Source organism: Tenrec ecaudatus, chromosome 17, assembly GCF_050624435.1.
Source record: "Tenrec ecaudatus isolate mTenEca1 chromosome 17, mTenEca1.hap1, whole genome shotgun sequence".
Taxonomy (NCBI): Eukaryota; Metazoa; Chordata; class Mammalia; order Afrosoricida; family Tenrecidae; genus Tenrec; species Tenrec ecaudatus.
In genome coordinates, this window is record NC_134546.1 from 52447647 (window position 1) to 52467406 (window position 19760).

The 19760-nt window shown below is 39.1% G+C and overlaps 1 protein-coding gene across 1 annotated transcript in view; it reads left to right on the forward strand.

Annotated features, from left to right (window-relative positions):
* UBE2Q2 (ubiquitin conjugating enzyme E2 Q2) overlaps positions 1 to 19760 on the forward strand; it is a 71900-nt gene that overhangs the window by 7541 nt on the left and 44599 nt on the right. Inside the window, exons 2-3 of the mRNA XM_075535252.1 lie at positions 9831 to 9932; positions 14772 to 14876. Of these exons, the coding sequence (XP_075391367.1) occupies positions 9831 to 9932; positions 14772 to 14876 (207 nt within the window). The remainder of the gene's footprint in view (positions 1 to 9830; positions 9933 to 14771; positions 14877 to 19760) is intronic.

The following is a 19760-nucleotide window of genomic DNA, read 5'->3' on the forward strand; positions in this document are numbered from 1 at the left end:
GTCCTCATGTGGTGGTGACCCCAACCATAACATTATTTTCATTGCTGCTTCATCACTATAATTTTGCTAATGTTATGAATCGGGTGACCCCTGTGAAAGGATCATTCAACCCCCAAAAGGGTCACAACCCACGGGTTGAGAACTGCTGATCTAACCAATTTATAATATATGGTCAAATTCTTACTGGACATTGGTCTCCTTTCCTGCCCCTTTCCTATTTTTATGCCATTCTTGGACACCCACTGTCATTGAGTCAATTCCAGCTCGCCATGAGTTCAATTCAGAAAGGGCTGTATTGAATGTATAAATTGTCTTGGGGAGTACTCACATTTTAACAGCAGTGGGTCTTTAAACCCATGAAATGGTCAATCTTTCCATTTATCTAAGTCTTTGTTGGTTTCTTTCTGCAGTTTCATAGTTTTCATTGTGCAAGTCCTTCACGTCCCTGTTTAGATTTATTCCTAGGTAGATGCTATTATTAAATGGAATTATTTCTCTAATTTCCTTTCTGAATTTCTCTTTGCTGTGTATAGACCCAACTAGTTTTTCTTTAATTACCTGTACCCTCCAGCTTGGCTAAAATCCATTCCTATATTAGCTCTGGAAGTTTTTTTGTGAACTCTTTGCGATTTTTTTAAACCAATATGACCTTTTAAAAAACAAGTTAAGACTCACTCACTCACTCACTCACTCACTCTCACTCTCTCTCACTCTCTCTCACTCTCTCACTCTCTCACTCTCTCACTCTCTCACTCTCTCATTCCTTGATCATCAGACCAAGGAACACCTCCATTTTCAAGCTACATTACTAAAAAAAGAAAAAAGAAAAAAACAACAAGTTAATATGATAAATTGCTCAACACATTTTCCTCTGTTGGAGATAGATTTCTTAAAACAAAACTTAATCAGTAGTCACTAAATGTGAAACAAAGATCCCAACACTTGGCTCATGTGTATGATCAAGAGTGGACTCTAAAGTCAGTAGTTCTCAATTTGCAGATCATGACCCCTTTAGGGGTCAAATGACTTTTTCACAGGGGTCACCTGATTCATAACAGTAGCAAAATTACAGTTATGAAGTAACAACGAAAATAATTTTATGGTTCGGGGTCACCACCACCTGAGGAATTGCATGAAAGGGTCGCGGCAGGAGGAAGGTTGAGAACCACTGCTCTAAGTGAAATAGCCAGTTGTACTTATTTCACTGAAAATAGTTGTTCAACTCTACCACCTACTAATTCTTCACACCTTGTCTTAGACAACATCCAATGGGTTGTCCTCTCCTGTGTTATTCCCATACTGAGATGTGACCTGCTAAAAATGGTTCAAGTAAGCACCCCAAAGTACCATTTTTGTGAGGCCCCAAACACTATTTCTTCATCAAAAAGACACTCCACTTTTAATGATGGTTTAATAACAGCAGTGATACCCTTTAAACACAAACCTTCCATTGAAGTAAGCTAATTTTGGAATTGCTAGTCTGTTTCTTTTTAGGAGGCAGACAGGACTTTGTATTCCTGTAAACCATTACAGCCTCAGAGAGCCACAGGGTCAGTTCTACCCTGCCTTGTAGGGTCACTATGAGTCGGAATGGACTCAGTGGCAGTGAGTTTGGGTTTTTGGATTGGTAGAAAATAAATTTGAATAATTGAAAAGGAATAGCATTTATATAAAAAAGTAAAAAATTTAACCTGAAATATTCATTTAAATTTGGATGTTAATGCAAGAATTTATATTTGAAAACTAGCTTTGTTAGCCACTGAGCACTTTAAAAAATACGTCGCCAGGCTCATTTGACCTGTAACAGCCTTGGTAGCATAGAGAGTTACCTTGTGCCACAAACTGCAAGGTCAGCAGTTTGAACTCACCATGTTCTCTGAAGGAGGGAGATTGAGGCTTTCAGCTCCCACGTCAAGATTTACAGCCTCGGAAACCCAAAGGGGCACTTTGATCCTGCCCTGTTGGGTCGCTGTGGGTTGGGACTGACTTGATGGCAGTGAATGTTGCTGTTGATTTTCAATGCTGGGAAGCCATTGCTCCTGCCCAGTCTTCACGATTGCTCGTGTCTTTGAATCTCCTTGAGGCTGTGGCTATTTGTCAGTTCATGTGATTGAGAATTTCTCCCTTTTTTGCTGCCTCTCTTCCTTACAACCCTAGTGCCCTTTTCTAATGGTTGGCCTTTCCCGAGGAGCTCTCAGTAGCCTTCAAAGGATCATCCCGACTGCATTTCTTCTGAAACAGAATAGTTTGTTCTTCTGGAAGTCCATGGTCTATGAGAGACCTGTGGAACCTGGAACGTGACCAGACTTCTGTGTTCCTAGACTGGGCAAGTTCTCCGTCTTTGACAGGGTGCTTTGTCTGAGGCTTGACTATACCTTTTCTTTGGTTTGCCATACTTTAAAGGCATCCATTCTCTTCCTGCCTTCCTTTTTCATTGTATAGCTTTCACAATTATATGAAGCAATTGAAAAAGTGTGGTTTTGGTTAGTTGCACTTTAGTCATCAAAATGACTCTTTTGTTTTTTAAAAATGTAAAGTTAGAGCTAGGTCCCTGTTGTCCTTTGAAACAGTCTTAGAATTGATAGCTTTTAATTCTTATCACTGAATTGATTTCTGTAAGTAAATGATATTGTATAGGAACTTGTTTCTTCTAGGTGCCAGTTTTTAATCAGATTGGTAAAAACATGAGCAATATATTGGGCATATTCATAATCATGGCAGAAAGTATCGATATTTTTGACCTTCTAGAAAGCAACTTAACTGCAGGGACGAAAATATCAAAAAAAGTTCTTGGAAAAATAATCATTATCTTTTAGTTCCATTTTTCTGTGAACTTTTTGAAGTCTTCTTGTACACTCTCCCTATTTTGACAAGATGAATGTTGATTTCCCTTCCCTGGCTAGCTACTATTGCCTTTGTGACTTTATTTCCAAGAAAGAACATTCTTTCCAGATATTTCCAGTAGAAGCCTAGACAACCTGCCTAACAATCATTGGGAATAGGGTAGTCTGGGTGAGGATGGAAGGGGGTGGTAGCATCCTTTGATAAGTGATAGACCAAGGGCAGGAGGTTAGGAAGGTGGGCTAGAAACAGGAAGACGAGCCCCAGTGGAACCAGATAGGTTGTGAAGGAGTGTTCTTTCCAAAGAAGAGGTTCTAGGGAGGAGGACGGATGGGTTGAGGAGGAGAAGGCAGCAGCAATCTTGAAGATTATGGTGTCTGAAGTCCTTTATACTTTAAATATATTGAAGACCCCAAGGAGTGTTTGTTAGTATAGGTTATGTATGTTGGTACTTATAATTAGAGATAAAGCAGATATTTAAAATATTAATTTAAAAATAAATTCACTATAAAGAATACAGTTATAAAAATTATTTTCAAAAAAATTATTTTCTAAGAACATACACTAAGAATCGTGGAATGGTTTGCCATTTTTTGCCCATCTTTTTAATATCTGGTCTGTTATTTCTGCATTTAATCTCTTGTGATCTAATTTGATTGAAATGTGAAGAAAAATCTAACCTCCCATTGATGTTTGTTGGAAAGGGGGTTATTATAATAGATTTTTTTAGATAAGTATGGCTCTTCTCTTGATAATCTGTCAAAGTCCTATCTGTTTTGAACTTTAAACGAGTTTTTGGCTATTGGATATTATGTCATGCATTGACCATTTGGAAAATAGTGGTTCTCTGATGTGTTAGTCCAGGTTGACTAGAGAAACAAATTCAGACGCTCCTATGTATACAAGAAAGTGCTCTATATAAAAAGTAATTGTTTATTAAGAAAACATCCCAGTCCAGTTCAAGTACACAAGTCCGATATTAACCCTGTGTCCACTACCTGTCTGTAAATTCCTCTTCAGACTCACGTAACACATGCAATGACGCCGAGTGCAGGAAGATCACACGCAGGCCAGTGGGTGATAAGTCTTGTGGATCCAGTGGTAGTAGAAGCTTCTTAGCGCTGCTGTGGGTCCCCACGTGGCTCCTCCTGTTCCCGGGCTCTGGGTATCACCAGCATCACTCCATGTGGCTTGCCAACTGGAGTGCCTCACAGGGAGACGAAGCAAAGTCTGTTTGTATCTGGCCTCCAGTGAGCGATTTATCTCTGTGGCACCCTCAAAGGAGGTCATCAAGCTGCGACCCGAATGACCGGCTAGACTCCACCCCTTCACAAATTGACACCGGATTATGTAACTATCATAGCTGAGAACTTTTTATTGTGAATTGGATGGTTTAGAAAGCAAATCAGTTTTCCATTCAACAGTTCATCATGTTTTGTTTCATGTCATTTGACTGAAGCTCCACAATGCAACATCACTAATCTCACGTCTCCTATTTCCCATTTCCATTCCTATTCTTTTTCTAACCCTTTCGAGTTTGGTCTTTGGGTAAATGTTACTCTTTGATCTCAGTGGTTGATTATTCTAAGGAGTGAACATCCCTCTCCTGTCATTCATGTTGAAGACCTATTGTTTGGCTGAAAATTGAACCTTAGGCTAGATTCATTTCCAGGCCTGAAGGGTGATTAAGGACCATCATCTTAGGGATTTCCACCTGTTATTATATGACCAGTTATTCTGGTCTAACTTATTGATAGTAAGTTTTGCTTCACATTTTTCTCTCCCACTCTATCCAGGACCTTCTTATGTGTTTCTTTTCAGAGTGGTTGGTACTGATAGCGAGGTGAAATCTAGTTCTGGCCTCAGGCTTGTGGAGGCGAGATTGTCTAAGGTGCATGGTTCATTGGAAGAGCTGTTTCCCTATGGTCTTTGAGTTCCTTCATTCACTCTTCTTCCTCCTGTTGGGGAGAAACCGATATTATTAACTGCACCAAAATCTTTCCAATGTTGACGCATTCATTTTAGAATATCAGAGCATCACATTTATTAATGTGACCATCAGTGTGTCAAAAGGGTCTTGGGATACTGTCACACTCACAGGAGCAGATATGTTTTCTAAAACTCTTAACTTTTGCTTGAAAACAGATTTTATTATTGGCAATTAGTGCATTCTTCTGCTTCCTTGAAATGACCACCCTTCCTTCATTTTGAAGGAAACATCTGCCGGAACAAACTGGAATGGAACCACCATTATTTGTCAGTTTTTTCAAGTAAAAAATGGTTTAAGTGGTTAGTTCAGCACAGTGCAATTCTGCAAGCGCTTTTATTTTTGTTTTGTGTAAGTGCTTATGTTTACAAGTCATCCCCTGGTCATAAATGCTTGATTTGAGACTATTGAACTTACCCTTTATGTATGTTCATATAATGATGTATGTTTGTTCCCACTTTCAAATGATTGAGCCAATTTCTGCTTGTGACTAGCTCCGTAGCACAGTCACCTTCACTTGCTGACTGCAGCTTTTGAATCGTTGAAAAGGAGTTGCCCCATTTCTTGTCCTAACGTAAGCCTAAACAAGCAATAGATGCACCGTGTGGACTTAAACAGATTCAGTTGGAAGGGAAAAGGAAAGGACCTGTTAGTTACCTGGGGTCCACCTCTGCGTCCGCATCACCACTTTTAATCCTAAAAATCCATATACTCGAGGACTGGATCTTACAAAATGACTTTCATTGCTTTAGTCATTTTTTAAAATCATTTTATTGGGGCTCATTAAACTCATCACAATCCATACATCCATCAATGTGACAAGCACATTTGTACATTTGTTTCCATCATCATTTTAAAAACATTTATTTTCTATTTGAGCCCTTGGTATCAGCTCATTTTTTTCTCCTCCCTTCCTGACCCCCCCCCAAACCCTTGATAATTTATAAATTATTATTATTTTGTCATGTCTTACACTGTCCGACTTCTCCCTTCACCCAATTTTCTGTTGTCCACCTCCCCCCCAAGACGGGGTTATATGTAGATCCTTGTGATTGATTTCCCCTTCCTACCCACCTTCCCTCCACCCTCCTGGTATTACCACTCTCATTACTAGTCCTGAGGGGTTCATCTGTCTTAGATTCCCTGTGTTTCCAGTTCCTATCTGTACCAGTGTACCTCCTCTGGTCTAATTGGATTTGTAAGGTAGAGTTGGGATCATGATAGTGGGGAGAAGGAAGCATTAGAGAACTAGAGGAAAGTTGTATGTTTCATTGGTGCTACATTGCAACCTGACTGGCTTGTCTCCTCCCTGCGACTCTTCTGTAAGGGGATGTCCAATTGCCTACAGATGGGCTTTGAGTCCTCATTCTCCTCTCCCCTTCTTACACAATGATAGGATTTTTTGTTCTTTGATGCCTAATCCCATTGACAACTCGTGATCACACAGGCTGGTGTGCTTCTTCCATGTGGGCTTTGTTGCTTCTCAGATAGATGGCCATTTGTTTATCTTCAAGCCTTTAAAACCCAGACTCTTTATCTTTTGGTAGCCAGGCACCATCAGTTTTTTTCACCACATTTGCTTATGCACCCGCTTTGTCTTCGGAGATCATGTTGGGAAGGTGAGCATCGTGGAATGCCAGTTTAGTAGAACAAAGTGTTCTTGACTGAGGGAGTACTTGAGTGGAAACTCAATGTCCATCGCTACCTTAATACTAAACCTATAAATATATGCACCTAGATCTATTTCCCCAGCATCATATAGAAATATATTTACATATGTACATGCCTCTATTTAGACCTCTATAAATACCCTTTGCCTCATAGTTCTTTCCTCTATTTCCTTTTTTAGTGATTGTTTCTGGTTAATTTTTTACTCCCAACTCCTCTAATATGGTGTTGAGGGAGGAGTTCCAGTTCAGAGTACCTTCTTAATTTAGTGCAGAAATTTATTAGACAAACACAAACCTATGCATTGAAGCCTCACATTTAGGTTCATTTCAAAGGTAGGAAAAAATGTGAAGCTAACAGTAAAAATGGCCTTGGTGTGTTCCCAAATGAGGCTGAAGAATTTGAAGCAAATATAATATTTAATAAAGTGGCCTTCTTTAAGAAGGACATCCTTAAAACAGTTATTTTCAGTGGTTTCAGGTATATTACAATTAAGATTCTAGTTCCAAGTGTTATTTCTTTAAAATGGTGTCAGCAACATTGTTTTTCCTTGACCTAATTGTTTTTGTAGCACATAACTAATGTAGACTAGATAGTAGTACGCATCAACAGAGTAGGTGTCTAGTGGCAGAGGGAAACAATACTTTAGGGTACTTGCTTTTCCCATCATCACATGCAGTTATCCTTTTTATAATATACTGTATATGTCATAACAGTTCCTGCGAATACTCAAGTTTGTGTGTTCATAAAATATCAGAAATTTATAGAATTTCGATTAGTTACCTAGTTTTCTGTAATAACCCACCCCAGAACCAAGCCGCTAAAAACTACAAATTAGCTGTCAGTTTCTGAGGGTCGTGAAAACATGGGACTTATCTTGAGTTCTCAGGCTCCAAGCACCCAAGGTGTTGGCTGGGGCAGCAGTCATCTCAGTGCTGGTTTTGGTGAAGGGCTGGCGGTGGGTGTGGGGGAGAATCCTCTCCTAAGAACACTCGAGCATCATCCTGCACAGGGCCGTCAGACCTGGCTTCTCAGTGACTTTTGGGCAGAGGCTGTCTGTAGTTCCTTGCCATGTGGTGGCTCCATAGGGAGCTCCCGCTCATCACGTGGCTGTTGGCTTCTTCCATCAGAGAGAGCAACTGAAAGGGGTGAGAGGTGGGGGAAACGTATAAAGTGGAAATTTTGCTTTTTTTGTAATCTGATCTCCAAAGCAGCATCCCATTACCGTGCTGGGTTGTTCATGACCAGGTCTAGGGAAGGGAGGGCATAGGAATTCCTGGAGCCCATTTTAGACGCTGCCCACCATTGCCACCTGAGCTATGATAGAGCTCAGAGACAGTGGCTTCGCCATTGGAACAGTGGCCTCAAAATCTACCCCGTGTCTGGTGAAGCTCCTGCTGTCGGTTTTACCTAACACCTGCTCTATTTACATATGCTTTGCATCAGTTAAAAATGGTTTGCTTGTTTTGTGGGATTTTAAAAAAAATTTTTCATTTCCCCGTGGATGGAAAACTATTAGGAAAAGGTAAAATTAAATGGGATAGATTTAAGGGCCATGTTTTCTAGTAGAGAAATATCTCAAAGTAAATTCTGTAATTACATTACTCAGAAAACAAGGAGTATAGGTAACGGATGATTTTTAAAAACCACTTTTAATATATGTCAGGATTTAAAAATGTGTCTAAATGTGTACTTGACATTTTTTAACATTCTAGAATTAGACCTTATGTAGATATTCTGTTAAAAGTCAAAATAGTTTTTTTGCCTTTTTTTAAATTAGGGGCTCATACAACTCTTATCACAATCCATATTTATACATACATCAGTTGTGTAAAGCACATCTGTACATTCTTTGCCCTAATCATTTTCAAAACATTTGCTCTCCACTTAAGCCCTTTGCATCAGGTCCTTTTTTCCCTCCCTCCCCGCTCTCCCCTTCCTCATGAACCCTTGATAATTTATAAATTATTTTTTTGTCATATCTTGGCCTATCCGGCGTCTCCCTTCACCCCCTTTTTTGTTGTCTGTCCCCCAGGGAGGAAGTCACTGGTAGATCCTTGTAATCGGTTCCCCCTTTCCAACCCACTCACCCTCTACTCTGCCAGTATCGCCCCTCACACCCTTGGTCCTGAAGGTTATCATCCACCCTGGATTCCCTGTGCATCCAGCTCCTATCTGCACCAGTGTACAACCTTTGCTCTATCCAGACTTGCAAGATAGAATTCGGATCATGGTAGTGGGGGTGGAGGGGGGAGGAAGCATTTAGGAACTGGAGGAAAGCTGTCTTCTTCCTCGGTGCTATGTCGCACCCTGGCTGACTCATCTCCTCCTCTAGACCCCTCTGTGAGGGGATCTCCAGTGGCCAACAAATGGGCTTTGGATCTCCACTCTGCACTTCCCCCTTCATTCACTATGGTAAAATTTTTTTTTTTATGATGATGCCTTATACCTGATCCCTTTGACACCTCATGATCGCACAGGCTGGTGTGCTTCTTCCATGTGGACTTTGTTGAAAAGTCAAAATAGTTTTAATCTGTAGACTATCCTGCAAGGTTGTGGTTTTGGATGTTTTGGTTGTGTGTGTGTGTGTGTGTGTGTGTGTGTGTGTAAGTTTGCTATTTGAAGGATTTATCATGAGGACAATAGAAATGTAGTGAATTCTTGCCTGCCTTCGGGGACCTGGGTTTGATTCTTGGCTAATGCATCTCATGCAGCCAACACTTCATCAGTGGAGGATTGTGTTGCTGGACAGGTTTCAGGAGAGCTTCCAGACTAAGACAGACTCGGAAGAAAGGTATAATGATCTGCTTCCAAAAATCAGCCATTGGAGTGATCTGATTTTCAGTATGTAACCTCCATGAATTGAGTTGGGGGCTACATTGAGGGCAGCTAACAGCAACTCTGACTTTAAATCTCTTTCAAATGTGAAAGTTGGAGAATCCAGGCAGTCATAGTCTTTGTAAAGGCAGGAAGCCCATCTTCCTTGTATCTGAACACCATTTTTATTCTACTTTTGTTTAAAACTTAACTTTTGCTATGTATTCTCTTCAGCTTTAAATCATACTTTTTAGTGGTTAACAGTTTGTTTCTGTGTATACAAATTATGTAACCAAGGACAAGCAAAACTAAACCATCAGATTTAGCAACTTTGTAGTTTAAAGCAATCCATCAAGGTATTTGTTTCTCCCTCAGCTGTATTTTAATGTGCTGGTTTTTTCCTGTCTGTTACATTTTGCTTAAATTCATGGTCTACTGTGATTTAGTGGCGTAGTGTAATTGCCTGTCCAGGTTGGTCTGTATATGAAAGTGTTTAACATAGATTTCTTTACCACAGGAGTCTTATCCATCTTCCTCACCAATATGGTTTGTGGACTCTGATGACCCAAATCTGACATCAGTTCTGGAACGTCTAGAAGATACTAAAAACGGCCATTTGGTGAGAAAACAAGCCAAGCTATTTTCTTTTTTCTTCTTTCTACATAGAAACTGTATGTTGGGGTAATGTGTAAAAGCATGACTAATGATTACCTTAGTGGGGTTGGAAGCCAGATTCTATTATTTACTATAGTACCTGGCTTTTTGAATTTTTATTCCCCACAATTGTAGCTTGAATTTAGGTCAGGAATCAGATGATCTTTTTTCTAAGTTATTACTATTAAATCAAGCAGTAATTTCTGACCCTAGCCAGGGTGGAAAGAAGGAAAAGGGAACACAGATGCAGGCAGATATGAGTAGAAATAATGATAGGACGACAGCCATCCTAGTGCCAGGGAATCACTTTTTCTGTTAAAGGTTCATGAGTCTGTAGTTATAGCTAAAGTTAAATTATAAGACAAAACTGTTCTTTGTCTGTGAGACAAAGAAATGACCACTGAAAGAACTAGTAAAATAGAGAAAAGCAAAAAGAAAAGATGATTCCATAATTTTTGTACTCGATATAATCATTTTTAATATTTTGGCTGTTTTCCCTTTTTTCTTTAATTCATTTTATTGGGGCTTGTACAACTCTTATCACAATCCATCCATCCATCCATCCATTGTGTCAAGTACATTTGTTGCCATCATCATTCTGACAACATTTTCTTTCTACTTGAGCCCTTGGTATCAGCTCCTCTTTTTTCTTCTCCCTCCCTGCCCCCCTTTCACGAGCCTTTGACAATTTATAAATTATTATTATTTTGTCATGTCTTACACTATCTGACATCTCCCTTCACCCACTTTTCTGGGTCCACCTTCCAGGGTGGGGGTTATATGGAGATCCTTGTGATCTTGCCTGTTTTCTACCAGCCTTTCCCGCCTGCCTTTACTAATAACATTTATAAACTCTCACAGCTGCTGACTGAAAGGCTGCAGGTTCAAGCTTACTCAGAGGCACTTCAGAAGACAGACTTGAAACACTAGCCATTTAAAACTCTCTGAAGCACAGTTGTCTCTGACACACATGGGGTTGTCATAAGTCATTTGACTTACTGGCCACTGGTACACCTTCATACATTCGAGAAGGGACTTCTAAAAATAGAAAAATAGAATTTGTTCGTGAGCATCTTGAAGCTGCCTCCATATGTTTAAATAGTTGAGGTCATAGTCTACATAAGGGTGTGCGTATACACAGTACATGATATTGGTTACATCCTTTTTTAAAGTTAACATCATTGTATATTCCCATGATATCATAAAATTCTTAGAGAAAAATGTCAGTCATTTGTAGGTGATATGATTGTTTACCTAAAAAATCCAAAGACATGACCCGAGGAAATAAATATTTAAGATGACTGGCTGAAGACTAGTTTATAAAAATCAATGGTTTTCTCAAATTGAGTCTATAATCAGATAGACAGTTTACTGGAAAATTATTTTTTGATAGTGACCATAAAAGTTAAATACAGAGGAAGACAGTTAAAATGTGCAAAAATTGTGTCCAGTGGAAGGATAAATGTGTCTTTGTTCCTGAAGGGGCATATTCCATAATGTAAATAAGAGTCATCTTTATGTCTCCATATATTTAATACAATTCTATAAAAATCCTAGATATTTTAGAACTTTACAAAATGATGTTAACTTTAGAGAAAAATAAATCTAAGAGAAAAAACAAAATTGAAATAAACATAACGTGAAACTTGCCCAACCAGATATTACCAGTATCACTATCAGTTGCCTTCAAGTAGATTCTAACTTAACACCTCCCATGTACTCTTTTTTTTTTTTCAATTAAAAGGTAATTTTATTGTGGGCTTTTACAGCTCTTACAACAATCCATACATCAATTGTATCAAGCATATATGTACATATGTTGCCATCATTATTTTCTAGACATTTACTTTCTATTGAGCCCTTGATATCAGCCCCCCACAGCACCCCCCATCCATGTGCTCTTAAGGAAGGATAAATTATTCTCCCAACTGATCATTTAGGAGTTTTTGTCAAATAAGTTATAAATGATAGAAACCCATCTATTCTAAAATTTTGAATAGAAGAACAACTCTATTTTTGAAGAGCAACTTATTTTAAGAGTTAAGAGTAGTGTGGGGACCCTTGAAGGGGAAAAATGAAAACAGAAAGCCAGACAGATGCTGCACACCTGCCCTGAAGGGGACTACCCTGGTGGTGCTGCCTACTTATTTTTAGGAAGTTGCCTCTATAGACTTAAAGATGCTCACTTCATCCTAGTAGAAATGAGGACCACAACCTCAGTACAACCCGAACTGTTTAACTAGTTTCATGTCTGAAATATGCCATTAAAATAAAAATTTAAGAGGCTAATGAGTTAAAGTTAAATGAAATATGAAGGGGCTTCAGAAAGTTTGTGGCAAAATCTCATTATCTCTTAGTTTCGTTTTTCCATGAACTTTCTGAAGCCCTTTTATGTGTGCTTGAGCGGTGGATGAGGACCCTCATGCTATGCACTGTCACTTCTGTCCATTGTCTCAAAGCCTTGTCTCTTGAGAGAACAAGCTGCATTTCTTTTCTGTTTTATAACAAACTAAATCTCCATGTTCCGCTCATTTAACTCGTGATAATCTGGATTCCACCTCATTGCATTGCCACATAATTTTTCATCTCCTGGTTGCCAAATCCAGCAGTTCCCGATGTAGCCTTACATTGGTCTGTCTACAGCATTTTGATATTGCTATTACCTGTGCATTCCTTCATTGAATAAACGTGTTAATAAATGTCTATCAATAAAGAGTTGGCTAAATAAAATTACTGTGTATAGTTTTCTGATAGAACATTATATTGTATTAAAAAGTAGGCAGCCGATCTTTCCACCAAAAAAGTTCATGAAAATGCGCAAGATGGTATTTATATAGGAAGTAGAATTGCAAGGCCTAGCATGTTATATAGAGTCTGGCTCCTTTTGTCTACATACCCTTCTGCCCCTGAGTTGGACTGAAGGAAGACACTTAACAGTAGCACACAGAAGCGTCCCCATTTTATTTTACAATTGCCTTCCATGCCCACTTCTGTGATATACAGTGGGTACAAAGACAAAAGAAAGCATGTCCTTGCCCTCTAAGAACTGATCAGATAACAGAAACTTCGATTAGACCAGCTTTTTAGGTTTTTGTCCTTTTATTGCCCTGCTTTAGTATCCTGTGAGCTCATCTTTCGTGGTCTGCCTGTTTCTTCTCTTCTCATTTCTGGACTTACTCCGAGTGATCTCTTCTAGTCTCATTACTTAAATCACGACCTCAATTCCAGGATTCCTAAAACTGTACCTCTAGCAAATGGATCTCCTGAGTTTCACACCCTTATTATCCGTCTCCTGGGATCTCACTTGGATGTGTTGTGGGTGTTTAACATGATTATATCTAAATTTAGACTCATCTGCCTCCAGACACTCCACACCTCCCTCTCCTCATAAAAACTTGTTACTCCCTCATAATTCTCTTTGTGACAACATGAAATAATTAACCAGTCACCCAAGCCTGGAACCCAGGCTTGTGACCTATCATAGAGTTCTTTTTTTATATCACCATTTCCCAACTTGCCCACTAACTAGTAGGCTTCTAAGAACCATCAGTCCATCTTCCTTTTAAATACTTCTTAAAGCCTTTCCCATGATTTTAGTTGTTCCCTCCATGCCTCACTTTAAAATAATAATAGCCTAAAATTGAGACTCCTGGAACATGTGCTATCTTGTTGCCTTGTTACTCGTGTGCCTCTCGCACTGCGCCCCCTGTGGCTCTCCTGTGCAGAGGTCAGTGTCCCCAGCATGTGCCCAGGTAGCCTGCCTCATCTTCCGAATGCACTGAGCACAAAATAGAGCTTATTGCATGAGGCTTTGTTTCCGGGTAAGCATGAGGATTTTTGTTTCATCCTAACTTACTGCTCAGCCTTCCTCATTTCTACTCACTCCTTGTCCATGTTGAAAAGGCTTGTTCTTTGCCTTGTTAACCTGTTCTGATCCTGTGTGTTCTTAGTTCTTCATTAACCTGCTTCTTTCTGTTCCTCTCTTTTCTTGGACAGAGACAGACACCCAGGTAAACATTCCTGATCAAATTACATTAAGTTGCTTTACTAAATCCCATTCAAGTCTACTAAGTACTCGCCATTCTTAAATTGTAATTGACAAAAAATTCTAGAAACAGTGAAAAACACATTTGTGCACATAAATTGCTTTGCTTTAAGTGAAATACACTAACCGAACAATACTGGAATTAAAAATGGAGACTTGTCACTCTTTGTAGTTCTATAGATAGTAATAATTTGGGAGGGGGGTGTGTTCAAGTGAGCCCACAGATTTCATTTAATCTTTACCATTTTGAGATTGTTTTAATTTCCTTGTTTTACAGATGGGGCAACTCAAACATAGGGAGCTAAACACCCAATCTATAGTCGTCTAGATTCCAGGGCTCTGTCTACAAGACAACATTTGCCTCTCCTTGTATTGACTGCAACTGTGGACTACTAGTCTGCTCTCTAGCCGCCCCTGTGAAGCAACACTGTTTTATTGCAGTGCTACTAGTGCATGAAGATGCGCTGGTCTGAAGTGGGTAAACTTGAAAGAGAAGAAGGTAGCTCCGGGAATTGCACACCCCCCGGAACTCCCTGTGCTCTGCCTTTTTGGTCTCTTCCAACTGCACTCACGTCACAGTAGCTCTCTGAGCCTTGCAGCCCCAAAGTTTGCTTTAAAGACTCAGTTATCTGTCGAGCAGTTGGCAAAGTTTTTCCCTCCTTTCATTTCCTACTGGATTGAATACAGTAGTCTTAGAATTATTCATGTCTTCTTAAGGCTCTTTAATATAATACTCATTTACTGAAATGTGTTTTGTAGCTTCGTCAGCAATTGAAGTGGTTGATATGTGAACTCTGCAGATTATATAACCTCCCTAAGCACCTGGATGTTGAGATGCTAGATCAACCACTACCCACGGGTCAGGTAAAGTAAAAATTCTCCAGTGTTCAAGAGCTAAAATACATTTGCAAGCAAAAGTAAAGCTAGGATGATTTTTCTTTTTATTATGACTGATGTTGGTTTTGTGTTTGTGTTGACTTTTCTAAAGTACTGGAAATAACCTTTGGAGTAGTTGCTGGTATTTACCGTGACCGACAAACAATTGCCCTTCCTCCCTACCATTACCTTCTTGGTAGTGTTGTGAATATTTATTGTTTTCATAAATGTTCCTTGCTCTTTTGCTTGTTTGCCTTTACTCATTCAAATACTTGGCCCTAGAATGCCATTTCCTTAATAATGCGGCTGACCTCAGAAGCAAAAGTGCTGACCAGCCAAAAGTAGTTAGTCTCTTTCTTTGCATTCCTACAAACTTGATCTTTGTTCTCTTATGACCTTTAATGTTTCTATACATTTGAATAAGGAGAAGAGGGAACACCAGCACCTAAGCCAATACTTGATAATCTAGTTTTATCTCAAGATGTGATACAAAGATTGCCTCGATTCTCCTGTTGCTATTGTCAGGTGCTGGTTTCCCCTCCTAGCATCCCTAGACCCAGTAGAACCAGAACAACACACTGCCTGATCCTGTGCCACTGTTGGAATGTTTGATCTCACTGTTCCAGCTACACTGTTGAACCCATCTCATTGAGGGTCTTTTTGGTGACTCTTTACCCCTCAACCAGTGGTTTTCTATCGCTGCACAATAGAATCACTTGGGAACTCTAACATCTGTTCTCCAGAGATTAGGTTTTAATTGTTATGAGGTGGGCCTGTGAATGTGTGTGTGTGTATACACACACACCTATTTATTTACCACTTTTTTAGTAGCAGCCCTGGTCATAGTGTTGGGTAAGTGTTGGACTTCTAAGTAAAAATAATATCAACTTCCAGGGTTATTGGTTCAATCCCACCAGCTGCTCTGAGGAAAGAAGATGAGGCTGTCTGTTCCCTTAAAGATTTACAGCCTTGAAAGCCCTGTCCAGTGAGTTAGAAATGACTCGATGGCAGTGAGTGTTCGGTAATTCGGTTATGCAGTCAAAATTGAGAACTTCTTTCTACTCTAGATAGACAATTAATTTGAGGCTGGTAAGAGTCTTGTCCCTTTTTCTAACTGTAATACTCCAGGGTAGACTGACTGATAAATGAATTCTTATAAATGGATTTGTGTTTTTAGGCATACTGTATAGACTTTCCTAAAGTAGATGGGGACTGAGACGACCACTCATTAGCTACCCACTTCCCCTCCCAAGCCACCGAAGACATGAATCTTAGTCATGGGAACAATCACTGCTTATATTAGGACTTCATAACATAAAGCCGCCAAGTTTCTTTCCTTGTGTAGTTTTTTGCTTTGCAATGTCTTTTGATAATTATTGTTAGTTTAGAAAATGTGTATTCTATATCTTTCCGATGACATCACCCTCTGTCGTTTTTGGCTCTTCTGTGTCGGTCTTTGTAGGTTATTCTCTGGGCTGGTTATACAGGTCGTCTGTTTTTTCCTTGTTGTTTATCCTCCTATGGTAGATTCCCTGTTCCCTGGATCTGATATCTCTTCTTGACTTGCTCTTTCTCCTTTTCCCTAAGTACATCCTCAATGAAAATCCTAGTTTTGGCTTCTAAAACAATATGGTCAAGAGTGGTTTGGGAGCCAGACTGTGATGGTTTTGTCCTTGGGCTAATTACCTAACTACTGTGTGCATTATTTGCAAAATGCAAAGAGAGGAGTACCTCTCTTGGGGGAGGAGCTGTGATGGCCCAGGGGTTAAAGTCCTGCCTGTTGGAAGGTTGATTTTGCACTGACCAGCCACTTCCTAGCAAGGAAAGGGTGTCCGATTGTTTCTGTCAAGATGATAGCTTTAGAAGCCTGAAGAGGCAGTTCTGCTCTGTCCTGTAGACTCTCCCCGAGTCACTGTAAAAGCAGTAGCAATAGCTTTGGTTGGGTTTTATATTTGGGGGGCGGTATGAGGATTAAATGATTTAGTGCATGCAAATAGTTTAAAGAGTGCTAAGACTGCCATAGTCTTCTGAGAAATGTCAATGTTGAATCTTGATGCCCTTCTGAGTCTTAATTCATCTATATGTGACTGACTTTCTCTGGAAGCATTTAGAGCTTTTTGTCTTTTCCTTGGCACTCTGCAATATTACAGTGATATAATTAGCTTATTTTTTATTGTATTGTAATGAAAACACAATGAGCCGTTCTAATTTTTGAACCTTTAATCTTTACATTTTTTCCCTGTAATAACGTTTTGTTTTCTTTGGATTCATCTTCTTGAAATACCTACTACTTGGATTTTAGACTTCCTAGTTGAGTCCTAGTAGCACTTACATTATCTCTGTATGTCCTGTCTGTATGTTTCTGTCCAAATTGTGGGAGATCATTATTATCATTCCACTTTTAGAAATCTTATTTGGGCAGTCATTTTTGTTTTCATTATTTATTACTACTTAATCTATTGTTCCAAAACATAATGCCCTGATGCAATCATTTATTTAATTTTTTGTGACTATGTAGGTTGACTGGGTGTAGTTGGACAGTTGTTCTGCTGTCTAGCTTGGAGACACTGAACTGTTACAGTCTGGATGCTTGACTGGACTAGAATGACTTACTGACACAGATGTCTAGTGCTTGGTTGTTTCTTCACAGGGCCTTTACTGCAAGGTCTTTCCATGTGACTTTTCTTCCTTGGTGGCTGGCTTTCAAGATCATAAAAGTGGAAGAACCAGGTCTTCTTAGAGTAGGGACTGACCCATTGTCTTTTCTGCCTCATGTTATTGAGGTATGTCAGAAGACTGGTCCAGGTTTAGTACATGGTGAAACTGCAATGGAGTGCTGAATTAGTGAGCTTGAAGACATATCTTTCAATATCAATCTATGAGAATAGTCAGTAAAAAGAGAAAAAGAAGTCTAAGAATTATGAGGGACACTATCATGAGAAATAACTTAGGCCTTGTTGTCATACCAGAACAGGGAGAATTTTTTTTAAAAGAAAGAAAATAGCCCTAAAATTGCTGGAAGAAAACTTTTTTAATACCGTAAAAAAGGAGAAAGTAACTCACTACAACATATCATAGTCTAACTTGGCAACATTCACTCACTCAATTTCATCCAGTTGATGCCGATACATACTGCCCCTATAGAATAGGATAGAACCATCCCTGTGGGCTTCTGAGACTGTAGCTGTCTATAGGAGTAGAAAGCCCTGTCTTTTTCATGTTGTGGAGGCTGGTGGTTTGGAATTGCTGGCCTTGCATTTAGCAGCAATGTAAGGACAAAGAACGAATCCTGAGAGCAGCTTAAGGAAAAAGAAAAGTTACCTACCTAGAAGAACGAATAAGAATAAGTTCAGATTATTTTCAGCAGAAATTGTACAAACAAGAAGACAATGGAATGACATATATAGACTTCTGAAAGAAAAAAAAATTACCATTCAAGTATCTTGTATCTAGCAAAATTGTCCTTTATAAATGAAAAAGAAATGGGTGTTTCCAGATAAGGAGACATTAAGAGTTTGTGAAAACAAGAACAAATGCTAAGAAGAGTTCCTTGGGTAGGGAATCAATAGCAACAACCGCCATCAACCTGGGAGCAACAGATAAGACACCAGGGCAGTTCTACACTGCCCTATTGGGTTGCTGTGAGTCGGCGTAGACTCGATGGCAATGAGTGAGAGTACAGAATAGTATAGATATAAAACATTCCAGTAGAAAGGAAACCAAGGAGTTTGCAAAGGAGAACAGACTTCCTTAATCTCTGGAAGAAAATAATAAATAGCAATGTAACGGCAAAAAAACTTCATCAAAATGAAAAAGAAAAGAATCACAAAAACGTGGTAAAATAACAGCAAAGAAAAAACATTACTAGAAAACTCATAAGTAAGCTGCAGTCAGCACAGAAAGTCATGAGGGACAAAGGAACGGACATTTACACACATAAAACACACACAGCAGAGTGGCAGCAATACATTTATACCATCAGCAATGAGCCTGAATGGAACTAGGTTGAATGTGCCAGTTCAGAGGCAGAGAGTAACAGAATGGACAAGAAACAGCACCCACTAATATGCTGTTTACAAGAAGCACACATTGGACATAAAGACAAAAGTCAAAGTCAAAGATTAGAGTCATACATCAAGCTAATGGCAGTAAAGAAAAGTCAGGAGTGGCTTTCTTTTTAACTTGAAATATTAATTTCAAGTAAAATGGACTTCCAGGAAAAATCCATCGTGAGAGACAAAGACCCCATCCTGATTGCAGGGAGACTTTAACAAGAAGACATAGCCTTGATAAATACCTATATGCACCCAGTGAAAGACCTTCAAACTCACCCATCAAACTCTTAACAGAGTTGAAGAAAGAAATAGTAGGAAATTTCAATACCTCTGTTGAGGAAGGACATAAATCTAATAAGGGAAAAAAAGTTACAAAAACTAAGCACCATTATTAACCAACTTGACATCTTAGATACACACAGAGCACTCCACCCAAGAACAACACAATATACATTCTTTTTTATTGTGTGTGGAACATTCTCCACAAGAGACCTTATGGTAGGCCACAAAGCAAGCCTTTACAACTTTTAAAGCTATCAAGATACAACATGAAAACATCAAATCCTTTTCTGAGACCCTAACACTATAACATTAAAAAATCCACATTAAGAAAATCAAGGAGAAAAATTCAGTACATGGAAAATGAACAGTACCCGGCATATAATACTGGGTATGATGAAATAATAATGAAAATAAATATTTTGAAACAATTGGTACACAGCAAAAGCAGTACTCAGAAGGTCTTTTATACCAATAAATGTACACACCAAAAAATAATTTTAAAAAGAAAATTTACATCTTAGCCCAGCATCTTTAA